Source organism: Ahaetulla prasina, chromosome 5, assembly GCF_028640845.1.
Source record: "Ahaetulla prasina isolate Xishuangbanna chromosome 5, ASM2864084v1, whole genome shotgun sequence".
Taxonomy (NCBI): Eukaryota; Metazoa; Chordata; class Lepidosauria; order Squamata; family Colubridae; genus Ahaetulla; species Ahaetulla prasina.
Window position 1 is genome coordinate 1,566,328 of NC_080543.1, and position 19,674 is coordinate 1,586,001.

The window sequence follows — 19,674 nt, forward strand, 5'->3', positions numbered from 1 at the left end:
AAAAAAGCCTTTGATGATCCTGCGGCTCAGCTGGGATCATCAGAACCTTTTAAAAGTTTTTGTTTGTTTGTAAAAAAAAAAAAAGGTTTTAGAAGACTCCTCTGGCGATCCCAGCTGATTTGCCTCATCACCAGAACCTAAAAAAACATATTTTCTACAAACTCTTCGGCTGAAGAGGTTGTTAAAACAATCCTTTTAAGAAGTTCTGGTGATGAGGCAACTTCAGCTGGGATAGTCAGAGGAGCCTTTTAAAATCTTTTTTTCCTCTGGTGATCCCAGATGAGTTGCCTCATCATCACAGGCTTTTAAAATCACTTTTTTACAACCTCTTACAACAGCCCCCACCCATGCCCCCCCAATGCCCCGTCTCCACTTGCCTTATTGCTGCTTCTTTTGGGCTTGCAAAGCCATGCTTTCCTTTGGCTGCTGCAATCAGTTGCATCGGCTAGCAACTCAATCTGCCTGCCTCAATTGGGTAAGTAAACTATTAAAAAAAAGTTAATTGGGTTTTCTTTTTAAGGAGTTGGGTTTTTTTAGACAGCAATTTAAAGTTAAGGAAGTTTTAAATTTAGCTGCTTATATCTAAAACAGGGGTTTCCAACCTTAGTAACTTTAAGGCTTGTGGACGTCAACTCCCAGAATTAGGGTTAGGGTTAGCAAAGTTAGGTTAGGGTTAGCAAAGCTGGCTGAGGAACTCTGGGAGTTGAAGTCCACAAACCTTGAAGTTACTAAGATTGGAGACCCCTGATCTTAAAAAATACAAATAAAATAAAATAATAAAATATTTGTGCAGCTTTCTGAGATTTGGTGTGTTTCTGTAGTGTTCCACTCTAACTACACAAACACACAAAATCTCACAGTGGCATTTTGTGTGTGTGTGTGTGTGTATGTGAGTGAGTCAGTTGTGGTGTGTGTGTGTAAAGTGTGAAAGTTGGTTTTTGAGCTTTTTGTGGCTGTGTGAGGTTCCTGTTTGTTGCAGGGGCCATTTTGGGTGAAGTGCAGCTGCTTTTACATTGTGTGTGAGTCAGTTGTGTTGTGTTGTGTGTGTGTAAAGTGTGAAAGTTGGTTTTTGGTACCTCTTATTGTTTTGTATACTTCGTTTATTATTTTTATTATTTATTGTTATTGGCCACGCCCACCCAGTCATCTGACCACCAAGCCGGTGAATAGCGCAGGCTGGTAAAGCCTGTTATTAAGAACACAAAGCCTGCAATTACTGCAGGTTCGAGCCCGGCCCAAGGTTGACTCAGCCTTCCATCCTTTATAAGGTAGGTAAAATGAGGACCCAGATTGTTGGGGGGGCAATAAGTTGACTTTATAAAAATATACAAATAGAATGAGACTATTGCCTTATACACTGTAAGCCGCCCTGAGTCTTCGGAGAAGGGCGGGGTATAAATGTAAACAAAAAAAACAAAAAAAAAAGCCACGCCCACATAACCAGTAGGGAAAATTTTTAGATTTCACCCCTGAGCCTTGCCCTCTTTCCCCAGCACTGGCAAAGGGGCTCAGGTCTTGTGCAGTTGCCAATCTCCTCCAGCATCCATGGGCTCCTGCACCAGAGCCCTTGCCTGCCAGTAAACACCCATCCCCCTGCAGCTTAACCCTTCCCCTTCTGGCTGGGTGTCTCCTAGTCCTGTGAAAGAGAAGCGGGAGCTACCCTGAAGGTTCCAAGGAGGGGGCATGGAAGTCACTTCCTGCTCCAGAGCAGAGGTGCTTCCTCTGGGGCTCGGCCAGGGCCAGGGCCAAGGCTTCAAGGGCATCTCCTTTCAACGGGGCCAAACAGACCAGAGCAGCTGGGCACCAACCAGCCAAGCAGGGCAAACTCCAGAGCCTTCAGAGCTTCAAAAACTGGCATGCAGGCTCCCCTTCCTCAGGAGTGGGGAGGCGGCTTTAAAAAGGGACAAGACACAGCCAAATAAATAGGACTCCTCCCACCCAGGAAGAGAGAGGGGACAGAGGCCCAATGAGCACAGCCTGTTTGAAGGGTTGGGATTCAAGCTGCCTCCACCTGCCGGCTCCCGCAAAGCCACCAACAGGCAGAAAACCAGGTGGGAAACCCCTAAGAGAAGGCATGAAAGTCACCTCCGCATTCTCTCCAGAATGGCACTTATCCACCCAATCCCCACAGAGAATCTGGAGCGGGTCCAGGAGGCCCAAGGCAAAACCTCGGAGTAGGTGGCTCAGGTGGGCGGGGCCAAGATAAGTTGGGGATTTATCAGGGAGGCAACAGGTACCAGCAGGTGCCCAGTCCAGGTGGAAGCTTGCAAGAGCCAGGCCGACAGGTAAGGCTAAGCCAGATCTCTCCCCAGCCCAAGATCCAGCTGTGGCATCTCTTGAGGCCATTAGCAGGGAACTGGGCAGGCAGAATCCCAGGGAAAAACCTGAGAAGGGAAGCTCAGAAAGGGGAGGCTCTCTTGTCCTTGAGGAGAGGGCTCTGGGTTATGGGCAAGCTGTTCATTGCCCCTGCCCCCACCCAATGGGGGCTGACCCACCAGGCCAGACTATTTATCTGTGGGACTGTATGCTTGGGGTGGGGCACACACTGACCAAGGTAAAAAACCCGTTTCTTCTCAACCATCTTGACAAAGATTTGAACTCCCCCTTCCCTGGGAACAGGCTGCCCTGTCCCTCTTCCCCCCCATGCCCAGCTGACCCCTGGCAGTGCTTGGCCAAGGATACAGGAGGTGAGCCAGGCCCTCGATGCCCTTGGCGATCTCACAGCACAGGCCGGGAGGGTGGGCCCCTCCTCCTCCTCTTGCAGCCGACTGCCTGCCTCCCCTGGAGGGCAGCACAAGGACAGAGAGTCCTGAGGATGAGTCCTGCCCAGCCTCCCAACAGAGCCACAGACTGGGGGAGCCGGGCCCCTCCACCCTCCTCTCTGGCCTTGGAGAAGGCAGAGTTGCTGTGGGGATCACCAGCTTGGGTCACCCGGAGAATGAGCTCAGTTCAGCTAGACTTGCCTGTGGCTTGTGCTGGGGGAGGGGGGTCATGAATGAAGTAATAACTAGCTACCTGTCTCCATTTAGGCCTGGGGTGGCTTCCCTACAGGTTGAATGCAGAAAATTAAACGTTTTTTGGAGACATGTCACATAAGACAGGGAGGGAGGGGGGCTTGCCTGCCTCTTTTCCATCCACCCACCCACCCACCTTATCCCCCATGGGGCCCTGAGGCCAAACCTCCAAGAATTCAGCCACTGTGTTCATAGCTGGGTGTTTCGCACCTCCCAGAACTTCAACTAGTCTCAGCCACTACCTGGTCTGCTCCTTTCTGACCACAGGCCGGTATACCACGGATCCCTCCAAAGCCCCTTGGCCCAGTCCTTCCACAGCCAACCAAAGAAGCCAGGAAAATCCCTCCGTGGGCTTCCAGTAAACAGGCCACCCAGACGGGCGGAAGGGGCATCCAGTCAGGGAGGTCGGCTCTTGGGGGGAAGGAGCGAGACCCGCAGTACTGGCTGGCTGGCGGGTCAACAACGCCGCCTCGGGCAGGGGGCGGGGGTCCCGGGCTCCGGCCTCTTGTCTCGCGGCAAGCCTCCTGAGCCCTCCCGCCTCTCCTTGCAGGACGCGGCATGGCGCTCTTCTCCCAGTGCCTGGAGCCGGTGGGCTTCCTGCAGTCGCTGCGCTCGCTGGCCCTGGGGGTCGTGTCCCACCTGCAAGGCTCGGCCACCGCCGAAGAGCTGGCTTTCGTGCGCAGGGAGGTGGAGCTGCTGGAGCGCGAGCTGGCGACGGGCCCGGGGCTGCTGGAGGACGGCGGGCTGGACGCCTGTGAGGACTGCGTGGCCGCCGCCTTCGGTCACCTGTGCCTGGCGGTGCGGGCGGCGGCCCCCGCCGCGCAGCTGGAGACCGAGCTCTTTGTGCAAGGCTGCGAGCGGGAGAAGCTGGAGCGCCGCCTGCTGGTCCTGTGGCGCCGCCTGCAGGGCAACGCCGTGCTCACTCTGCAGCGCCCCCTGCTGGAGCAGGCCGTGCAGCGCCACCGCCCGCGCCGCCCGCAGATGGCGCTCTTCTGCCAGAAGCTGAACGCCGTGCTGGGCGCCGGGCTGCTGTGCCTGCTGTGCCAGGCGGGGCTGGCCAAGCGTGACCCGGCGCTGCTGCTGGGCGTCTGGGACCAGCGCGTGGCTGCACTGCACAAGCGCATGAAGGAGGCACTGGCCCAGTGCAAGGGCTACTTCCACCAGCAGGCCCAGGAGGACGTGGAGCGCGCCCTAGAGCAGGCCCTAGAGCAGGCGGCGCCCCCCGACCCGGCCCAGCTGGCCACCTTGCTCCTGCGTCAGCTGGAGCAGAACTACGATTGGCTCTGCTGGGCTGTGATAGCCTGGCGGGCGGAGGGCAAGGCGGAGGGCGAGACAGGTAGCGGGGAGGTGCTGGCCCAGGGCAGCTTTGTGACGGCGCAGGCCGCTGCGGGGCTCCACCTGGTGGCCTGCTACCGGGAGAGCCCCTCGGCCCTGGACAGGGCTCGCACCAACCAGCTCATTGGTGAGCTGGAGTGGAAGCTGCCCAACCCGCCGCCTGAGGTCTACGCCAGTTTGGAAGCCGAGCCGGGCCGAGCCCGTGGCTACCTGGCCCGCCGCATGCTGCAGAAGCTGGCCGAAGGGCTGGGGCCTGACGTCACCCTCCTGGTAGTGCCAGGGAAGTTGGAAATGAAGAGCAGCTTCCCGCTGGCCGCCAGCTTCCTGCACGAGTACCACCACCGCCTGGCCTCGGGCACCGTCTGCATTTTCGCCTAAGCCCACGAAGCCAGCGGGCTTCCGCAGTCCCAGCTGACAAACGGCTGAGTCAAACAGCTCGCAATAAAAACCTCTTCTACCGAACCGGACTCATTTTGCCCTTCCTGCACCCTCGTCCCCTCTGAGCCAATGACATCTGTGCCCGGGGGAGGGAGGGCCTTCGGTGCCATCTTGGTCAAGCCCCACACTTCTGGTCTGCAGCGCTCCCTGCCGAGAGGCCGCCACACACACACAAACACAAACCGTACACAAAAACAAACAAAGCAGCATTGACACCATGGCTGAGACATGATTTATTGAGGGTTGTGTCCAGGGTGATGCCCTCCCCAGGGAAGAGGCTGGGGAGCCCCTGAGGAAGAGCAGTGGAAAAAGACAGCTGCCGTGTTCTGGGCTGGCGCCGGGACGGTAGCAGCACTGAGCTTGGCCACGTCCTGGTACTGGTGGAAGTCAGCCCCCACAAACAGGAAGACCCCCTTGGTGGTGCAGATGGCGCTGTCCACATGGGGATGGGGGAGGAGCCGTGGTGGTCCTGGGCGACGAGGACTCTGCTGCAGGTCAATCGGCTGGAGGTGATTTCCTGGGAGGGAGGGAAGGAGGGAGGGGGCATGTGGTCAGAGGGAGCCTTGATCTGGGATGCCAGGCTGGGTGGGGTTGGCCACCAACAGAAACAGTCCTCTTGTCTTCCCCTGACTTTCATGCCTCCCCCTTCCATGTCTCCAAAGCCCCTCCTTCACTCATCTGTTTCCTTTCTGCACAACTTCTTTGCACGCACACACCCATCTAAAATACGGATGGGATCTTGCTCAGCCCCAAGAGTGACTTCCAGGGCTTGCACCTCCCTGTTGCTGCCAGACATTTCCCAAGTGAATGACACGGTTTCAGATCAATATCTTGGGGGGGGGGGGTTTCTTCACCTGCCTTTTGAGTTAGGACCAGAGCTAAGGTTGTTTTTGTTTTTGTGTTCCTTCTCTAGCCGATCAGAGGTCTAAGCCACTTGCAACACAGATTGCTTTGGAATTTAAGTGGCATCAGGGCCTAGCTTGACCAAGAAGGGATGTCGTCTTTGGGAGGGATTGCCCACTGAGCCCCCTTATCAAGAAAAGTGACCATCCACCCCCGCTTGGTTGCACACCTTGGATGATGTAGAGCACCGAAGAATAAGGGCAAGTGAAGGCAGCATCTGCTTGGGACACACCCAGCTCTTCCACGAGGGGCCGGGGATAGCCCTCCACCCGGCTGTAGCCGTGCTCAGATCTATAGATGGTAACCTGGGAGTCCTGCAGGGAAGGGGGAGTGAAAGGTCAGCCGCTGAGCCTCAGATGCCCTCCCCCACCCGAGTTGACCTCCGAGACTGGCATCCCCAGGATGCTCTGTTTGCTGCTCCATGCTTTGTTTCCGTTCGGTGGCTCTGGTGGTGACCCACCGCTCACTTGTCCACCCCTAAGGGAGCACCCTGCGATGGGGCAGAGCCCCGGATCTTTTGAAGGATGCCAAAGTCCAGCCTCCCTCGGCAGCTCACCTGGATGAAGTAGAGCTTGTCTGCCCAGCTGAAGGCGGCATCCACCTCCCCCTCCAGCCCTGACCAGGTGTGGTTCAAAAGCCAAGCATGCAGCCCGTCTCGCACAGAGTCCACCCGGAAGTAGTGACCCCCTGAGGAGAGCCGGCAGCAGTTGGAGGCCCCACCAGGATGACACACTCCAGCCCAACCCTCCCCTGGAAGTGGAGACAGGCCACCTCATGCCCTCTGGCTGGGCCGCACAGCACCTGGACCAGGGGAGTCCCCTTAACTCACAGTCAGCTTCACTTAGAGCTAACTCAGGGCCATAGCCCAAATTCACCCACCTCCTCCACTACATTCCCTGGTTGAGCTGCCCTTTGCAGCACACAACATTTCCCCTGCCTGCCACCACCACCATCCTGCTTGCTTACCGCGAAAGGCATAGATGCGCCCAGGATCATCAGACGAGAAAGCCGGGAAAGGACGCCCACTGCAGGCGTTGAGGATGCCCCAGAGCGTGGCGTTCCTCTGGGACTCCCTCCCGTGGCCTATCGGGGTGCAGGGCAAGGCAGTGAGACAGATGCCACCATTTGGATCCCAGCCAGGAAGAGCAACAGCACCACTACCCCGCCTCCTTCAGGAACCAGGACTGAGCCCCACAACTTTGCCCACCCCGGCACCAAAGTTTTCCTGTGTCCCTCTTGCAGGCCAGGCGCCTGTCCTGGGCTCAGCTGCATCTTTCTCAGCAGCCATGAGGTGACCTACCTCTGCCAGGGCAGCGCATGAAGTAGTCCCGGGCATCCCGCGGGTAGTGGGATGGCACACTGCCCCGCAGTGGATCAAAGCGCAAGAAGCGGATGCCTTGGAAGCAGTAGTAGCGCTCCAGCCAGCGTACGGCTGCAGTGCAGTTGGAGATGGCCGGCCAGGCACGCAGCTTCACTGCCTTTGTCCGCAGGTCATAGGTGAATGCCTTCGGGCCTGCAGGGAAATGGTAGGTGGGTCAGTGCAGGAGGCCAAGATGGTGGCCCGGGGGGTGGGGGTTGCAGCCGCCGCCAGAGTGAAGGAGCAAACGGCTTCCTCCATCGGGCAAGACACAGAGACCTGCCTTGGGCCCTCGAGCGAGGGAGCCTTTCTTACCCTTGAAGAACACAATGGTTTCAGACGGGCATTCCTTCGGATGGCATTCCACGGCTGCGTCCAGGTCGGCTGGGATGCCCGGGAACTCCTGCTCAATCAGCTTGGGGTAGCCATGTCTCAGCCTCCCTTCATGGTACACCCAGACTCTCTTGCCCTGCAAGGGGATGCAAGACTGCCATTTTGCACAGACTCCTCAACCACCCGTCCATGCCTCTGGACGCACCTCTGCCCAAGCTAGCCAGCCCCTCCCTGTCACAGCCTGGCAGCCCCTGGTGGCTCCAGCTGCCCCTCCGAAGGTCGGCTGCAAGTCAGCAGTACCTGGAAGAGCAAAACATTGTCGTGAAGACTGTCTGGGTGGTCGTGGTAGTGGATTCGCAGGGCTGCGTCAACGGGGCCTTGGATTTCAGGCCAGGAGTCCTCTATGGGCTCCGCAGCACCGGTGAAGCCCTTCCAGACCGAAGAGCCTTTGAAGAAGACCATGGTGCCCATCTCGTCTAGCGTGACGGCGTCAAAGCCCTCCTCATCAGCACAGCGCTGTATTAACTCTGGGCAGAATAGTGGAGGTAGCAGTCAGTGACACCCCCACCCTGCAGTGATGGTCCCCTCAGCAGGAGCCTCTGTTCTGCAGAGGAGGATCATTTCCACAGCAGCCCCATCCCCACCCCCCATCTGCAGGCCTGGGAGACTCCTCTGGCTGAGGGTGAAAGTCAGAGGGACCGAAGTTCTGTCCTCCCAGCCAGAGTTCTTCTGGCCGTTCCTTAGTGTTCCCCTGGCTGAAGACTTCAGAGTGGGTCCAATGGGCTCCCCAGGAAAAAATTCTGCCCTTCCCACACCCCTCAGGGAAGGGGAAGGAGATTTGGGGGGAGCAGACTTTCCCAGATGGGATCCCAGCAAAGAGCAGCTTGCAGGCTCTGCTTCTGCCCAGAGGGCAGCCCACTTACCAGTGCTGTTGGCTGGAGGCTCCGAGCCCAGGTGATGCCAGATGCCGATTGTCTTGTTGCCATGGCCGCCGTGTCCCCTGCCAGAGAAATCCCCCCCCCCCGTTAGCGTTGGCCTTTCAGGGCACCCCCTTTCACAATCCAAGGGCCAAAAAGGATCCCCAGTCAGATCCTGGTTCAAGGCTCCTATTACAAGTCCCATCATTCAGAGAAAATGGACGGCCCCCTGAGCACCAAGGCTCTTCCAAGGACTGTGCTTGTCCCCTCCTCCCCATGCCCTCCCCCTGGTCCACAGCCACTCACAAGGGGTGGGTGCCCACTAGCGCCAGGGCCCAGCTGAGGCAGAGAGCTGCAGAGAGGCCACCCATGTTGCTGCACTGCCAGGCCACCCCTGCTGCCTGGCTTCTTATATCAGGGCAGCTGGATGTTTCCCAACTGGGGAAAGCACCCAGCGCGTTGCTTAAGCCGGGCCACCCCTTTAACCCCTTGCACCCTGTCATGGCTGCTCTTCCCTAGAGGGCAGTACAGCCCCCCCCCCAAGCACACACCTTCCCCCCACTCCAGGCTAAACAGCTGAGTTGGATCTGGTGCTAAAATCAATGCCACACCCCCAGAAGTCAGTTCCCACCACCAGCACCAGAAAAAGATCAACCGGACTGCTGGGAATCTCTCAATGGCCTGGGTGAAGTTGAGCCACTCCCGCTCCTGCCCCCATCCTGAGACACCCCAGTGCTACTACAGAAGCAGATGCAGAACCTTGGGGGGAGGCAGCTGTGGGGGAGGCCCAGGGGTTTCTTTGGGCTCAGCAGGCCCATTGAGTGGGAGATCTGAAACGGGGAAAGACGCTCGCCTGCTCCCTTCCCCAGCTGGCCCCGAGCAAGAGCCGGATGGACAGGCTCTGCGTATCTGCTCTGTGTACTCAGTGGACAAGAGCCCAGGCTCAGGAATGCACCTCCTGCCCCTCCCACCTCCCTTGCTTCTCTATCAAGCTGTCTGCCGAGCTGAAGGCTTCCAGAAAGTGACACACACACCCCTCCGCACCTCTCCAGGATCTCTGGATGGCAAGCCCTCCCTGGAAGGGGGTTATTTGGCTGTCTGCTCCAAGCAGGGAACAATCCAGGCCCAAAGCAGCCGTATGGCCAAAACCTTGCAAGTCTTCCCTTCAATGGGAGCGAAACCAGAAATCTAGCTCTCCAGCCTCTTCTTAAAAACGTCCAGTGATGGAGCACTCCTAACCTCTGGTGGCAAGCCATTCCACTGCTTGATTGTTCCCACTGTCAGGAAATTCCCACTTCCTTCTCGGTTGGGTCTGTCTTTAATGATCTTCCACTTGTAACTTCTTGTCCTGCCCTAGAGTGCTTTGGAGAACAAGACAAGAAGTACTGGATGAAAGCTTACCAAATTTAAGGGGACTCCTTAGTTACAGGCAAAATGATGACCTCCAACATTACAAACAGCCCCACTCTCAGAGCCCTGGAGGTGATGTCTTTATTACGATAGCTAACTACTTTGTCAGCAATCATCCTATCAAGGCATGAAACGGGTCCCACAAGGGTTTTCAGAATCATTACAAACTGGCTTGAAGGAAGATGGCAAAGCTATCAAACCTGCGGAGGAGACACGCTTGGGTGGGAAACCCAACAGCCTACAAGACGGAAATAAAAGCCAAAGAAGTGAAAACGACGGAATAAAATTTGGCCGAGACAGGCTTGATGGCCCTTGGCTGGAAGAGAAAAGGCTAGGGCAGAACTCTAGGATGGGCATCTTAGGCTCAATAATAATTATCTGCAAAAAGAAAAAATCTGCAGAAAAGTGGAACGCAGTTTGGTGCTGCATCCACATAACCAGATTCCCTTTCTTGCCACACTTGTAAAGCGAATCACTGCAATTGTTAATCACATGGTTGTTAAGTGAATCTGGTTTCCCCATTGACTTTGCTGGTCAGACAGTTGCAAAAGGGGATTACGTGACCCTGGGAAATTGTGACCGTCATAAATAGGAGTCAGTTTCCAAGTGTTTGAATTTTGATCATGTGACAGTGGAGATGCTGCAATGGTCATCAGTGTGAAAAAGTCAAGTCATGTTTTTCAATGCCACTGTAACTTTGGACGGTCATTAAATGAACTGTTTTAAGCGGCGAACTACCTAAAATCGGAGTGTGCTGCTCTGTGATGTTCTTGGGCACTTATAACTTCTCTGCAGCAACTTTTCTAAAGCATCTGGGGGGGGAGGGGAGTACATCCAAGGACCACCCTCCACTGCATTAATGAGGATTCCCCCCTAATTGTTGCAGTTTTAAACGCACTGTGAAACGTTTGTTGTATTTAGAAAAATGGGCAAAGACCCACCACACAAACGCTGGAGATCCCAAAGCTGCAGATTTAGAGGGGTATTAAAGTTCAGTGCATTTTTTTTTTATTGAAAAAGTTTTAAAACAACAATTAAATTTTTCCCCCTCCCCCACCTTCCCCCCTCCCTCCAAAACCCCCTCCCTCCCCCCCGACTTCCCGGAGCAAACACAAGGTATAGTTCATTAAACAGTCATACATTAAATTTTTAAAATCTAACACAATTATAATCCTTCTCTCTCACATAACCTGACTTCTTCCATTAAAATCAAAAACATCATCCTTCATTCAAAGGCAATCCGAAATTTCTTAATCTGATATCTATTTTGAATATAATCAATCCAGTTCTTCCATTCATATAAATATTTTTCTTGAGTACTGTCTTTCAAGAAGGCTGAAATTTTAGCCATCTCAGCCAAATTGGAAACTTTCAATATCCATTCTTCTATTGTGGGTAATTCTTTTTTCTTCCAATATTGTCCAATCAACAGTCTTGCTGCTGTTATTAAGTTCAAAATCAACTTAGTCTCAATCACTGTACAGTCCGTTGTTATTCCCAAAAGAAAAAATTGCGGTAGGAACTTTATCTTCTTCTTCAGAACATTCTGCATAATCCACCAGATTCTTATCCAGAAAGACTTAATTTTCTTACAAGTCCACCATACATGAAAATATGTAGCATCATCACAATTACATCTCCAACATTTCGCTTGCATATCTGGATACATACATGATAATTTCTTAGGATCTAAATGCCATCTATAAAACATCTTATAAAAATTTTCCCTTAAATTCTGCGCTTGCGTAAATTTAACATTTCTAACCCAATTTTTTTCCCATGTTTCCAACATTATTGGTTCTTGAATATTCTGTGCCCATTTTATCATACAATCCTTTATTAAATCTCTTTCAGAATTTATTTCTATCAACACAGTATACAATCTCTTTATATGCCTCTGGGTTTGATTTCTAATTTGTTTAACCAAATTTTCTTCATTTTGAATAATACCAATTTTCTGATCTTCTTTCCATCTAGCCTTTAACTGTCCATATTGAAACCACGTATAATTCCTCCCTTCTTCTTTTAATGTATCCAAAGATTTTAATTGTAGATTTCCCCTCTCATTGTATAAAAGATCTTTATAAGTAATCATTTCTTGTTCCTGTTCTATATTTATATTCTCTACTGCGTGCTGAGGACTTGCCCATATAGGAATTTTATAATTTAACTTATAATAATATTTTTTCCAGACACGCAGAAGAGAAATTCTCAACACATGATTCTTAAAAGCTTTATCTACTTTCTTATCATACAATAAATATGCATGCCAACCATATAATAAATCATAACCTTCTATATTCAAAATCCTTTCCTCCGTCAAATTAAACCAATCACTTATTACCGAAAGAACAACTGCTTCATAATACAGTTTTAAATTAGGCATTTTTAATCCTCCTCTTTCCCGTGTATCTTGCATTATTTTCATTTTAACTCTCGCTTTTTCCTTCCCATATAAATTTATTAATTCCAATCTGCCATTCTTCCAAATTTTTGTCTTTCTTAATTATTGGTATCATCTGAAACAAGAACAAGAATTTAGGCAAAACATTCATTTTTATAGCTGCTATTCTCCCCAACAAAGATAATTGTAATTTTTTCCAAGTATTCATTTCCTTCTGAATCTTTTTCCATAACACATCATAATTATTCTTATACAATTTTACATTTGATGAAGTAAGAAAAACTCCTAAATATTTAACTTTTTTTACAATTTCAAATCCTGTTATTTCCTCTAATTTTTCTTTCTGGTTCTTAATCATATTTTTGGTTAACACTTTTGTTTTATTTTGATTCACTTTAAACCCTGAGACCCTTCCATATTGATTAATTACTTCCAACAAATATACACTTGAATTTATAGGCTGAGTCAACATAACAACCAAATCATCTGCAAATGCTCTAACTTTGTATTCATGTCTTCTAATTCTAATACCCTCTATCTCCCTTAACTCTCTTATCTTATCCAGTAAAGGTTCCAAAGACAAAATAAACAATAAAGGTGATAAAGGACACCCCTGCCTTGTTCCTTTCGCAATTTTAAAACTATCTGTTAAACTACCATTAATTATTATCTGAGCTGTTTGCTCTCCATAAATTGCCCTAAGTATTCGTATAAAACCATTTCCAAATTGCATTTTGTCTGTTAATTTAAATAAAAATTCCCAATGCAAACGATCAAAAGCTTTCTCTGCATCCAAAAATATAAACGCTGCCGGAATCTGATTTTTCTTTTCCAAAGAAAAGAAAAGCCTCTGGTGGCTCAGACTGGTAAGACAGTCTGTTATTAACAGCAGCAGCTTGCAATTACTGCAGGTTCAAGTCCCACCAGGCCCAAGGTTGATTCAGCCTTCCATCCTTTATAAGGTAGGTAAAATGAGGACCCAGATTGTTGGGGGCAATAAGTTGACTTTGTATATAATATACAAATGGATGAAGACTATTGCTTGACATAGTGTAAGCCGCCCTGAGTCTTCGGAGAAGGGCGGGATATAAATGCAAATAAAAAAAATATATATATTCCAATAAATTCACTATCTGCCTAACGTTATTCCTCATTTGTCTCCCTTTTATAAAACCAGACTGGTCAGTATGAATCCTTTGTTGTACAATTTCCATTAACCTATTTGCCATTATTTTCGCAAAAATCTTATAATCATTATTCAAGAGTGAAATCGGTCTATAATTCCCAGGCTTAGTACAATCCTGATCCTCTTTTGGTATCAATGAAATAAAAGTAGTCCTCCATGATGGTGGCACTCCTCCTCCCATCAGTATCTGATTAAATAACTCCATAAGTGGACCAACTATCTCATCCTGTAACTTTTTATAATATATTGCTGTAAGTCCATCTGTGCCCGGGGATTTCCCTATTTTTAATTGCTTTATTACCAAAATAATTTCCTCAGAAGTTATAGGCCGATTCAACTCTTCCCTTTGTTCATTAGTTAAACCTTTAACCTTATATTCTTTCAAATATTTATCAATATCCATATTCAGTATTGTATCTCTGGCATATAAATTTGTATAATATTCCAAGAAAGCTTTTTTAATTTTATCCTGTTGAAATCGCACTTTACCCTTGTATTCAATTCTTTCAATAGTACCTGCTTTCTGTCTTTTCCTTAACATATAAGCCAACCACCTCCCTGATTTATTGGCATTAAAAAAAGTATTATGTTTAGCATATTGTATATTGGTTGCCACCTGATCTGCCATTAACATATTAAATTGACTCTGTAATATCTTTATCGCCTCAGTAGTTTTTAAATCATGTGGATTATATACCAATAATTGTTGTTTCCTCTGAATTTCCTCTTCTAAATCACTCCGCTGTTTTTGTAATTTTCTCCTCTGTCTACTATTAATATATATCAAATTTCCTCTCATAAAGGCCTTGCTAGCGTCCCACACCATTTCTATCGAAGTTCCCTTACCCAAATTATAATCAAAAAATTCTTTCATTTGTTTTTTACATTGATTTACATTATCCTCATATCTAAACAATTTTTCATTTATTCTCCATGATCTTCTTCCACCTTCATATTGCAACTCCATCCATACCGGACTATGATCAGTTAAACACCTTGGAAATATCTTTGTTTTCCTAACCCTAGAAAGCAAGTCATTGGTAATTAATATAAAATCAATACGTGAAAAAGATTGATGCCTATCCGAAAAATAAGTATAGTCTCTATCATCAAAATTCTGCCTTCTCCATATATCTTTCAACTCAAAATCTTCCATCAAATCAAAAAAAGATTTAGGCAGTTTTGCATACATAGGAATTTTCTTAGAAAGAGTTCTTTTATCTTTTCTAATGTCCATTACACCGTTCCAATCCCCTAATATAATAAACGTTTTATAGTCCCAAAGAGTCAATTTTTCATGTAACAGTTTATAAAATTTTTCTTGTTGTTGATTAGGTGCATATATAGGTGTAGGTGTATATATATATATATACACCTACACCATATATTAGGTGTAGTGGCTCTGCACTACATCCTACAACATCTTGAGTCTCCAAAGACCTATGCAAGGGTCCTTTTTGTAGACTTTAGTTCAGCATTCAATACCATCATTCCAGACATTCTTCTAACTAAGCTAAACCAGCTACAGGTACCGGAACAGACTTGTAAGTGGATCACAAGCTTCCTAACAAACAGGAAGCAGCAGGTGAAGCTAAGCAAGATCACATCAAATACCTGTACAATTAGCACAGGGGCCCCCCAAGGCTGTGTGCTCTCCCCACTTCTCTTCTCTCTGTATACCAATGACTGCATCTCCAATGATCCATTTGTTAAGCTACTGAAGTTCGCAGATGACACAACAGTGATTGGTCTCAGTCGAGACAATGACGAATCCGCATATAGACGAGAGGTCGAACGACTAGCCTTGTGGTGCAACCAAAACAATCTGGAACTGAACACACTCAAAACCGTAGAAATGGTGGTAGATTTTAGGAAAAACCCTTCCATACTTCCACCTCTCACAATACTTGACAACACAGTATCAACAGTAGAAACCTTCAAATTTCTGGGTTCTATCATATCGCAAGATCTCAAATGGACAGCTAACATCAAAACATCATTAAAAAGGACAACAAAGAATGTTCTTTCTCGCCAACTCAGTAAGCTCAAACTGCCCAAGGAGCTGCTGATCCAGTTCTACAGAGGAATTATTGAGTCTGTCATTTGCACCTCTATAACTGTCTGGTTGGTTCTGCAACCCAACAAGAAAATCACAGACTTCAGAGGATAATTAGAACTGCAGAAAAAATAATTGCTACCAACTTGCCTTCCTTTGAGGACCTGTATACTGCACGAATCAAGAAGAGAGCCGTGAAAATATTTGCAGATCCCTCGCATCCTGGACATAAACTGTTTCAACTCCTACTCTCAAAACGACGCTATAGAGCACTGCACACCAGAACAACTAGACACAAGAACAGTTTTTTCCCGAAGGCCATCACTCTGCTGAACAAATAATTCCCTCAACACTGTCAGACTATTTACTGAATCTGCACTACTATTAATCGTTTCATAGTTCCCATCACCAATCTCTTTCCACTTATGACTGTATGACTATAACTTGTTGCTGGCAATCCTTATGATTTATATTGATATATTGATCATCAATTGTGTTGTAAATGTTGTACCTTGATGAACGTATCTTTTCTTTTATGTACACTGAGAGCATATGCACCAAGACAAATTCCTTGTGTGTCCAATCACACTTGGCCAATAAAATTCTATTCTATTCTATTCTATTCTATTCTATATGCCAATCACAAGTATCTTTTTTCCTTCTAAAATCAATTCAATAGCAATATATCTTCCTTGAATGTCCGTTTCAATTAATTTAGCTGATATATTTTTCTTCAAATATATATGATAATTTTATATGTGTCTCTTGCAAACATATCACATCATTTTTAAATTGTTTCAAATAATGGAATATTTTTCTTCTTTTCTGTGCTGAATTTAATCCATTAACATTCCATGTAAAAAATTTATTTGCCATCACTGGCCTCTTGAAGCTTCTGAGCAATTAGCTGAAGACTCTCACTCTTCGGTTTGGCTCCTCCCACAGCTTCAGTAGTAAAATCCCGTTCCTGTCTTTGAAGTCGTTCCTCTAGCTCCTTACGCCTAATAGCTCCCCTTGTCACTCTTTGTTCTTGAGGTTGTTCTTGAGGTACTGACATCACAGGTGCAGTTTCAACTTCCCCACTCTCTTGAAGACTTTTATCCACTGTTTCTACATCCACTTTCAATACATTAAAAAGAAAATCTTTTGCTTTCAACTCAGTATCAATTCGATATCTCCTGCCTTGGAAAAATACTGTTAAGCCAATTGGAACCTCCCATCTATATTGAATCTGATGCTTCTTAAGCTCTTGTGTAAAAAACCTAAAATCCCTTCTATCCTTTAACATTTTAGCAGAGATCTCTTTCAAAACCAACACCTCCTGTTCTGCTATTTGCAATTTCTTTTGGTATGTAGCTTGCAAAATCTGATTTCTTATTGTAGAAGTCAAAAAATAAATTACAATGTCTCTTGGGAGCTTTTTCTGCCTCGCTACCCAAGAATTAACCCTATATGCCTTGTCAATTTGAAAATCAACTTCTTGAGGGTCCATTCCTAACATTTCAGCTAAGGCTTCTGATATAACTTTTTTAAGATCTTCTTCCTTCCGGTCTTGAAGACCCCTAATTCTCAGAGCCTTCTCCAACGCTCTATATTGCAATACCACCACATGGTCCTCATTTTTATCCACTTTCTTTTGGAGCTCTCCAACTTTATTATCCAAATACTGATTTGCTTGACTAATTACTTCCACTTTATCCTCCATTACTTCCAAATTTTTTGCCAAACCTTGAAAAACCATCAATAAATCTTCTCTAATTTTTTTATTAGTCTCTTTAATTTCTTCCCTAAGTTGATCCTTCACACCATGAATATTATTCATAATTTCTTTAAATCGCTCTTCAGAAACTCTGTTCTGTTCCTTTAACATATCTTCCAAGTTAGTTTCAGACCCCCTTCTCGTCATGGGAGCTTTTGGTGGCTTAAAAGCCATTTTAATTTAAGTAAAGTCTCTAATTAGAATTGTAAAATCTCAGAGTCTCAAAAAGTCTCAAATTAAAGTTGTAAAATAAAAACTTTCACCTTGCCTTCTATGGAGAGCTTCTATTCAGCCAAAATCCACAAAGACGAACTTCCTTTCTCTCACAATCAGCCTCCAATCCACTTCCTCTCAGACGCCATTTCTTCCTTCACTAAGTTAAAGTGAAAAAAAGTTTTCCCCTTTTTTTAAAAAGAAGTAGAAGTCAGCTCTCTTCTTGCTTCCCCAATAATCGATCACTTCTATTTGTCCCGTCTGCTTTTAGTTATTCAAAACGGAATCAATGGAGCAGAGGTGGGCGTCTCCTCTTGTCCTGCCTAATTAGCAGGATCAAGCCGAGTCTGGAGTAAGGCTGGATTAAGCAGGCACCCCTCTGAGACTCTGCATAAGAAAGCAGAGCCCCTGGGGCAATCTTCTGCTATCCAGCCACTCTTCGCTATTCTCTTTCACCCAGAGAAAAGCTTTAAAGCTGGCTAACAGCTGTTCTCCGCTGTTTCACCAGCTTTTACAGAATCTCAGTTCAGGACGCCATTCCAGACGTCCTCCGGGGAGACGGAGCCACCGGAAGTCCTAAATTCAGTGCATTTTTGAATCCAATCTGTGCAAACATCCACAGATCAGACTAATAAATAGAATAGAATAGAATTTTATTGGCCAAGTGTGATTGGACACACAAGGAATTTGTCTTGGTACATATGCTCTCAGTGTACACAAAAGAAAAGATACATTCATCAAGGTACAACATTTACAACACAATTGATGGTCACAATTAATGCTGAAAGGTAAAACACATTCCTGTTTCTAGACTACGAGCAGCGTTCCCAGAAGCTCTGAAACACCAGGAAGCAGCACATCGTGTTCCACATCCCTTGCAGAGTGAAGCTGCCAAAAAGAACAAGAACAGCGCTGGCAGGTGGGGGATGGGTCAGTGGATGGAGGGTGCAGTCGGGCCTCCCACTATGAGGAAATCTCCAGGACAATCCCAAATTGTGCAAGACTCTGCACCCATCCCTAGTCCTCAGTCAGGAGGGGCCCAGGGGAAAAAGGGAGGGAAAGAGGATCCTTCCCCCCCTCCTCCCCTTTCCAGCAAAGATACAATAGCTGCCCAATCTGCTCCTTTACGACTCCCAAGGAAGGGAAACCTCTGCCCACTTGTGCAGTTTCCTTCTCAGGAGCACCAGCTTTGCCAGGCTGATTTGGGGGGTGCTCTGAATTATTCCAGCAGGGGGCTGAAGATAAAAGTTTCCCTGCTCTCTCTCTCTCTCTCACACACACACACACACACACACACACACACAGAGCTCCAAAGCCCACTTGCTATTCTGTGACATTTCAGGCGACAATTCAGCTGAGGGCTCAGCAGAACGAAAAGGCCCATTTCTTGGCCTTTGAGAGACTTCAGCTTTTAAGGCTGGCAGCTCCATCGGCCCATGGCCCCCTCAGGAGCCATGCCAGTCCCAGAGTCAGGCTGACGCTGCCCCAGATTCCCCCCTCCCCCACTATTGCACATAGGGACAATATTTGCCTTCCTCTGGCATGCCGGTCAATAAGGGGAAATTGTCAAGGCCTCCTGTTCCCAGGGAAGGAGACACCAGGTACCCAGAGGCGGGTCTGATTCTTTCCAGCAGCTTCTCTGGAGAACCACCCACGCAGCCTCGACTTCTGACCAACCCACTTTATGCCGAGGCAGCAGCTCTCCCCAGCCAACACCAGCTGGGTTAGTGCAAGAAGGCAGACGCGCGCCCCTCCCCCTCCCGGGAGATCTGCCAGGCCCTTCGGTGGTCCCAGGGAGATCGGGATGCATCCCCCAGAGCATCCCGAAGCCGGGAATCAGGTTCCCCTGGGAGGCAGAGGGGGTCCGTGCGAGGTGAAAGAGCGGCGGGGGGCGGGATCAGGCAGAGAGAGAGGATCCCGCCTGGACTCGGCTCTGATCTGCAGTGGAAGCGGGCAAAGGGGCTAGCAAGGAGCGGCCCCCTCCTTGCTAGTCCCTTCGTCCCCTCCATTGCAGACCACACCCGAGTTCAACTGGTTCAAAAGGAAGCGCAGCCACAGAAGGCTCCCCGCCTGAAAGGCCGGACTTGGTGTGTCCCCCCCACGCAGCCCCGCTTCTCTCTAGCTCTGCTCCCCGAAGGGGAGGGAAAGCCGCTCTCTCTGCCGAGCCCTGGCCTCCCTCTTGGGGCGGTCAAACCAAGCGGCAGATTTCAGACTCCCTTTGGCTAAAGGCTGGAAACGCTTTTGACTCCCCGGGAGCGCCCCGCCGCGCACGCGCACGCGCCCTTGCAGGAGGAGACCACAGCGCAGCAGCGCGTCCGCCTGTCCTGGGACGCTTCCCCTTACGTCAAG

The 19,674-nt window shown here is 48.5% G+C and overlaps 2 protein-coding genes across 6 annotated transcripts; one reads left to right on the plus strand and one right to left on the minus strand.

Moving 5' to 3' along the window:
* Nucleotides 1–368: 368 nt before the first annotated feature.
* Nucleotides 369–4,792, plus strand: LOC131199596 (uncharacterized). 2 transcript variants are annotated; one of them, XM_058185536.1, is made up of 2 exons: nucleotides 369–2,285; nucleotides 3,565–4,792. In XM_058185536.1, the coding sequence occupies exon 2, from the start codon at nucleotides 3,573–3,575 to the stop codon at nucleotides 4,725–4,727; it is 1,155 nt and encodes a 384-aa protein (XP_058041519.1). In that variant the 5' UTR covers nucleotides 369–2,285; nucleotides 3,565–3,572; the 3' UTR covers nucleotides 4,728–4,792. The 2 variants fall into 2 exon arrangements, with proteins under 2 accessions (XP_058041519.1, XP_058041518.1); XM_058185535.1 differs by having other exon boundaries at nucleotides 369–2,051.
* Nucleotides 4,793–4,996: 204 nt separating this feature from the next.
* HPX (hemopexin) lies at nucleotides 4,997–19,640 on the minus strand. 4 transcript variants are annotated; one of them, XM_058185902.1, is made up of 10 exons: nucleotides 17,381–19,640; nucleotides 9,537–9,658; nucleotides 8,304–8,380; nucleotides 7,681–7,907; nucleotides 7,363–7,516; nucleotides 6,991–7,203; nucleotides 6,657–6,773; nucleotides 6,247–6,377; nucleotides 5,860–6,004; nucleotides 4,997–5,304 (listed from the first exon to the last, which is right to left on the minus strand). In XM_058185902.1, exons 2-10 carry the CDS (start codon nucleotides 9,551–9,553, stop codon nucleotides 5,021–5,023), a joined length of 1,365 nt encoding a protein of 454 aa, XP_058041885.1. In that variant the 5' UTR covers nucleotides 9,554–9,658; nucleotides 17,381–19,640; the 3' UTR covers nucleotides 4,997–5,020. The 4 variants fall into 4 exon arrangements, with proteins under 4 accessions (XP_058041885.1, XP_058041884.1, XP_058041883.1 ...); XM_058185901.1 differs by having other exon boundaries at nucleotides 17,376–19,640; XM_058185900.1 differs by lacking the exons at nucleotides 9,537–9,658; nucleotides 17,381–19,640 and adding an exon at nucleotides 9,057–9,176.
* Between the last annotated feature and the right edge of the window lie 34 nt (nucleotides 19,641–19,674).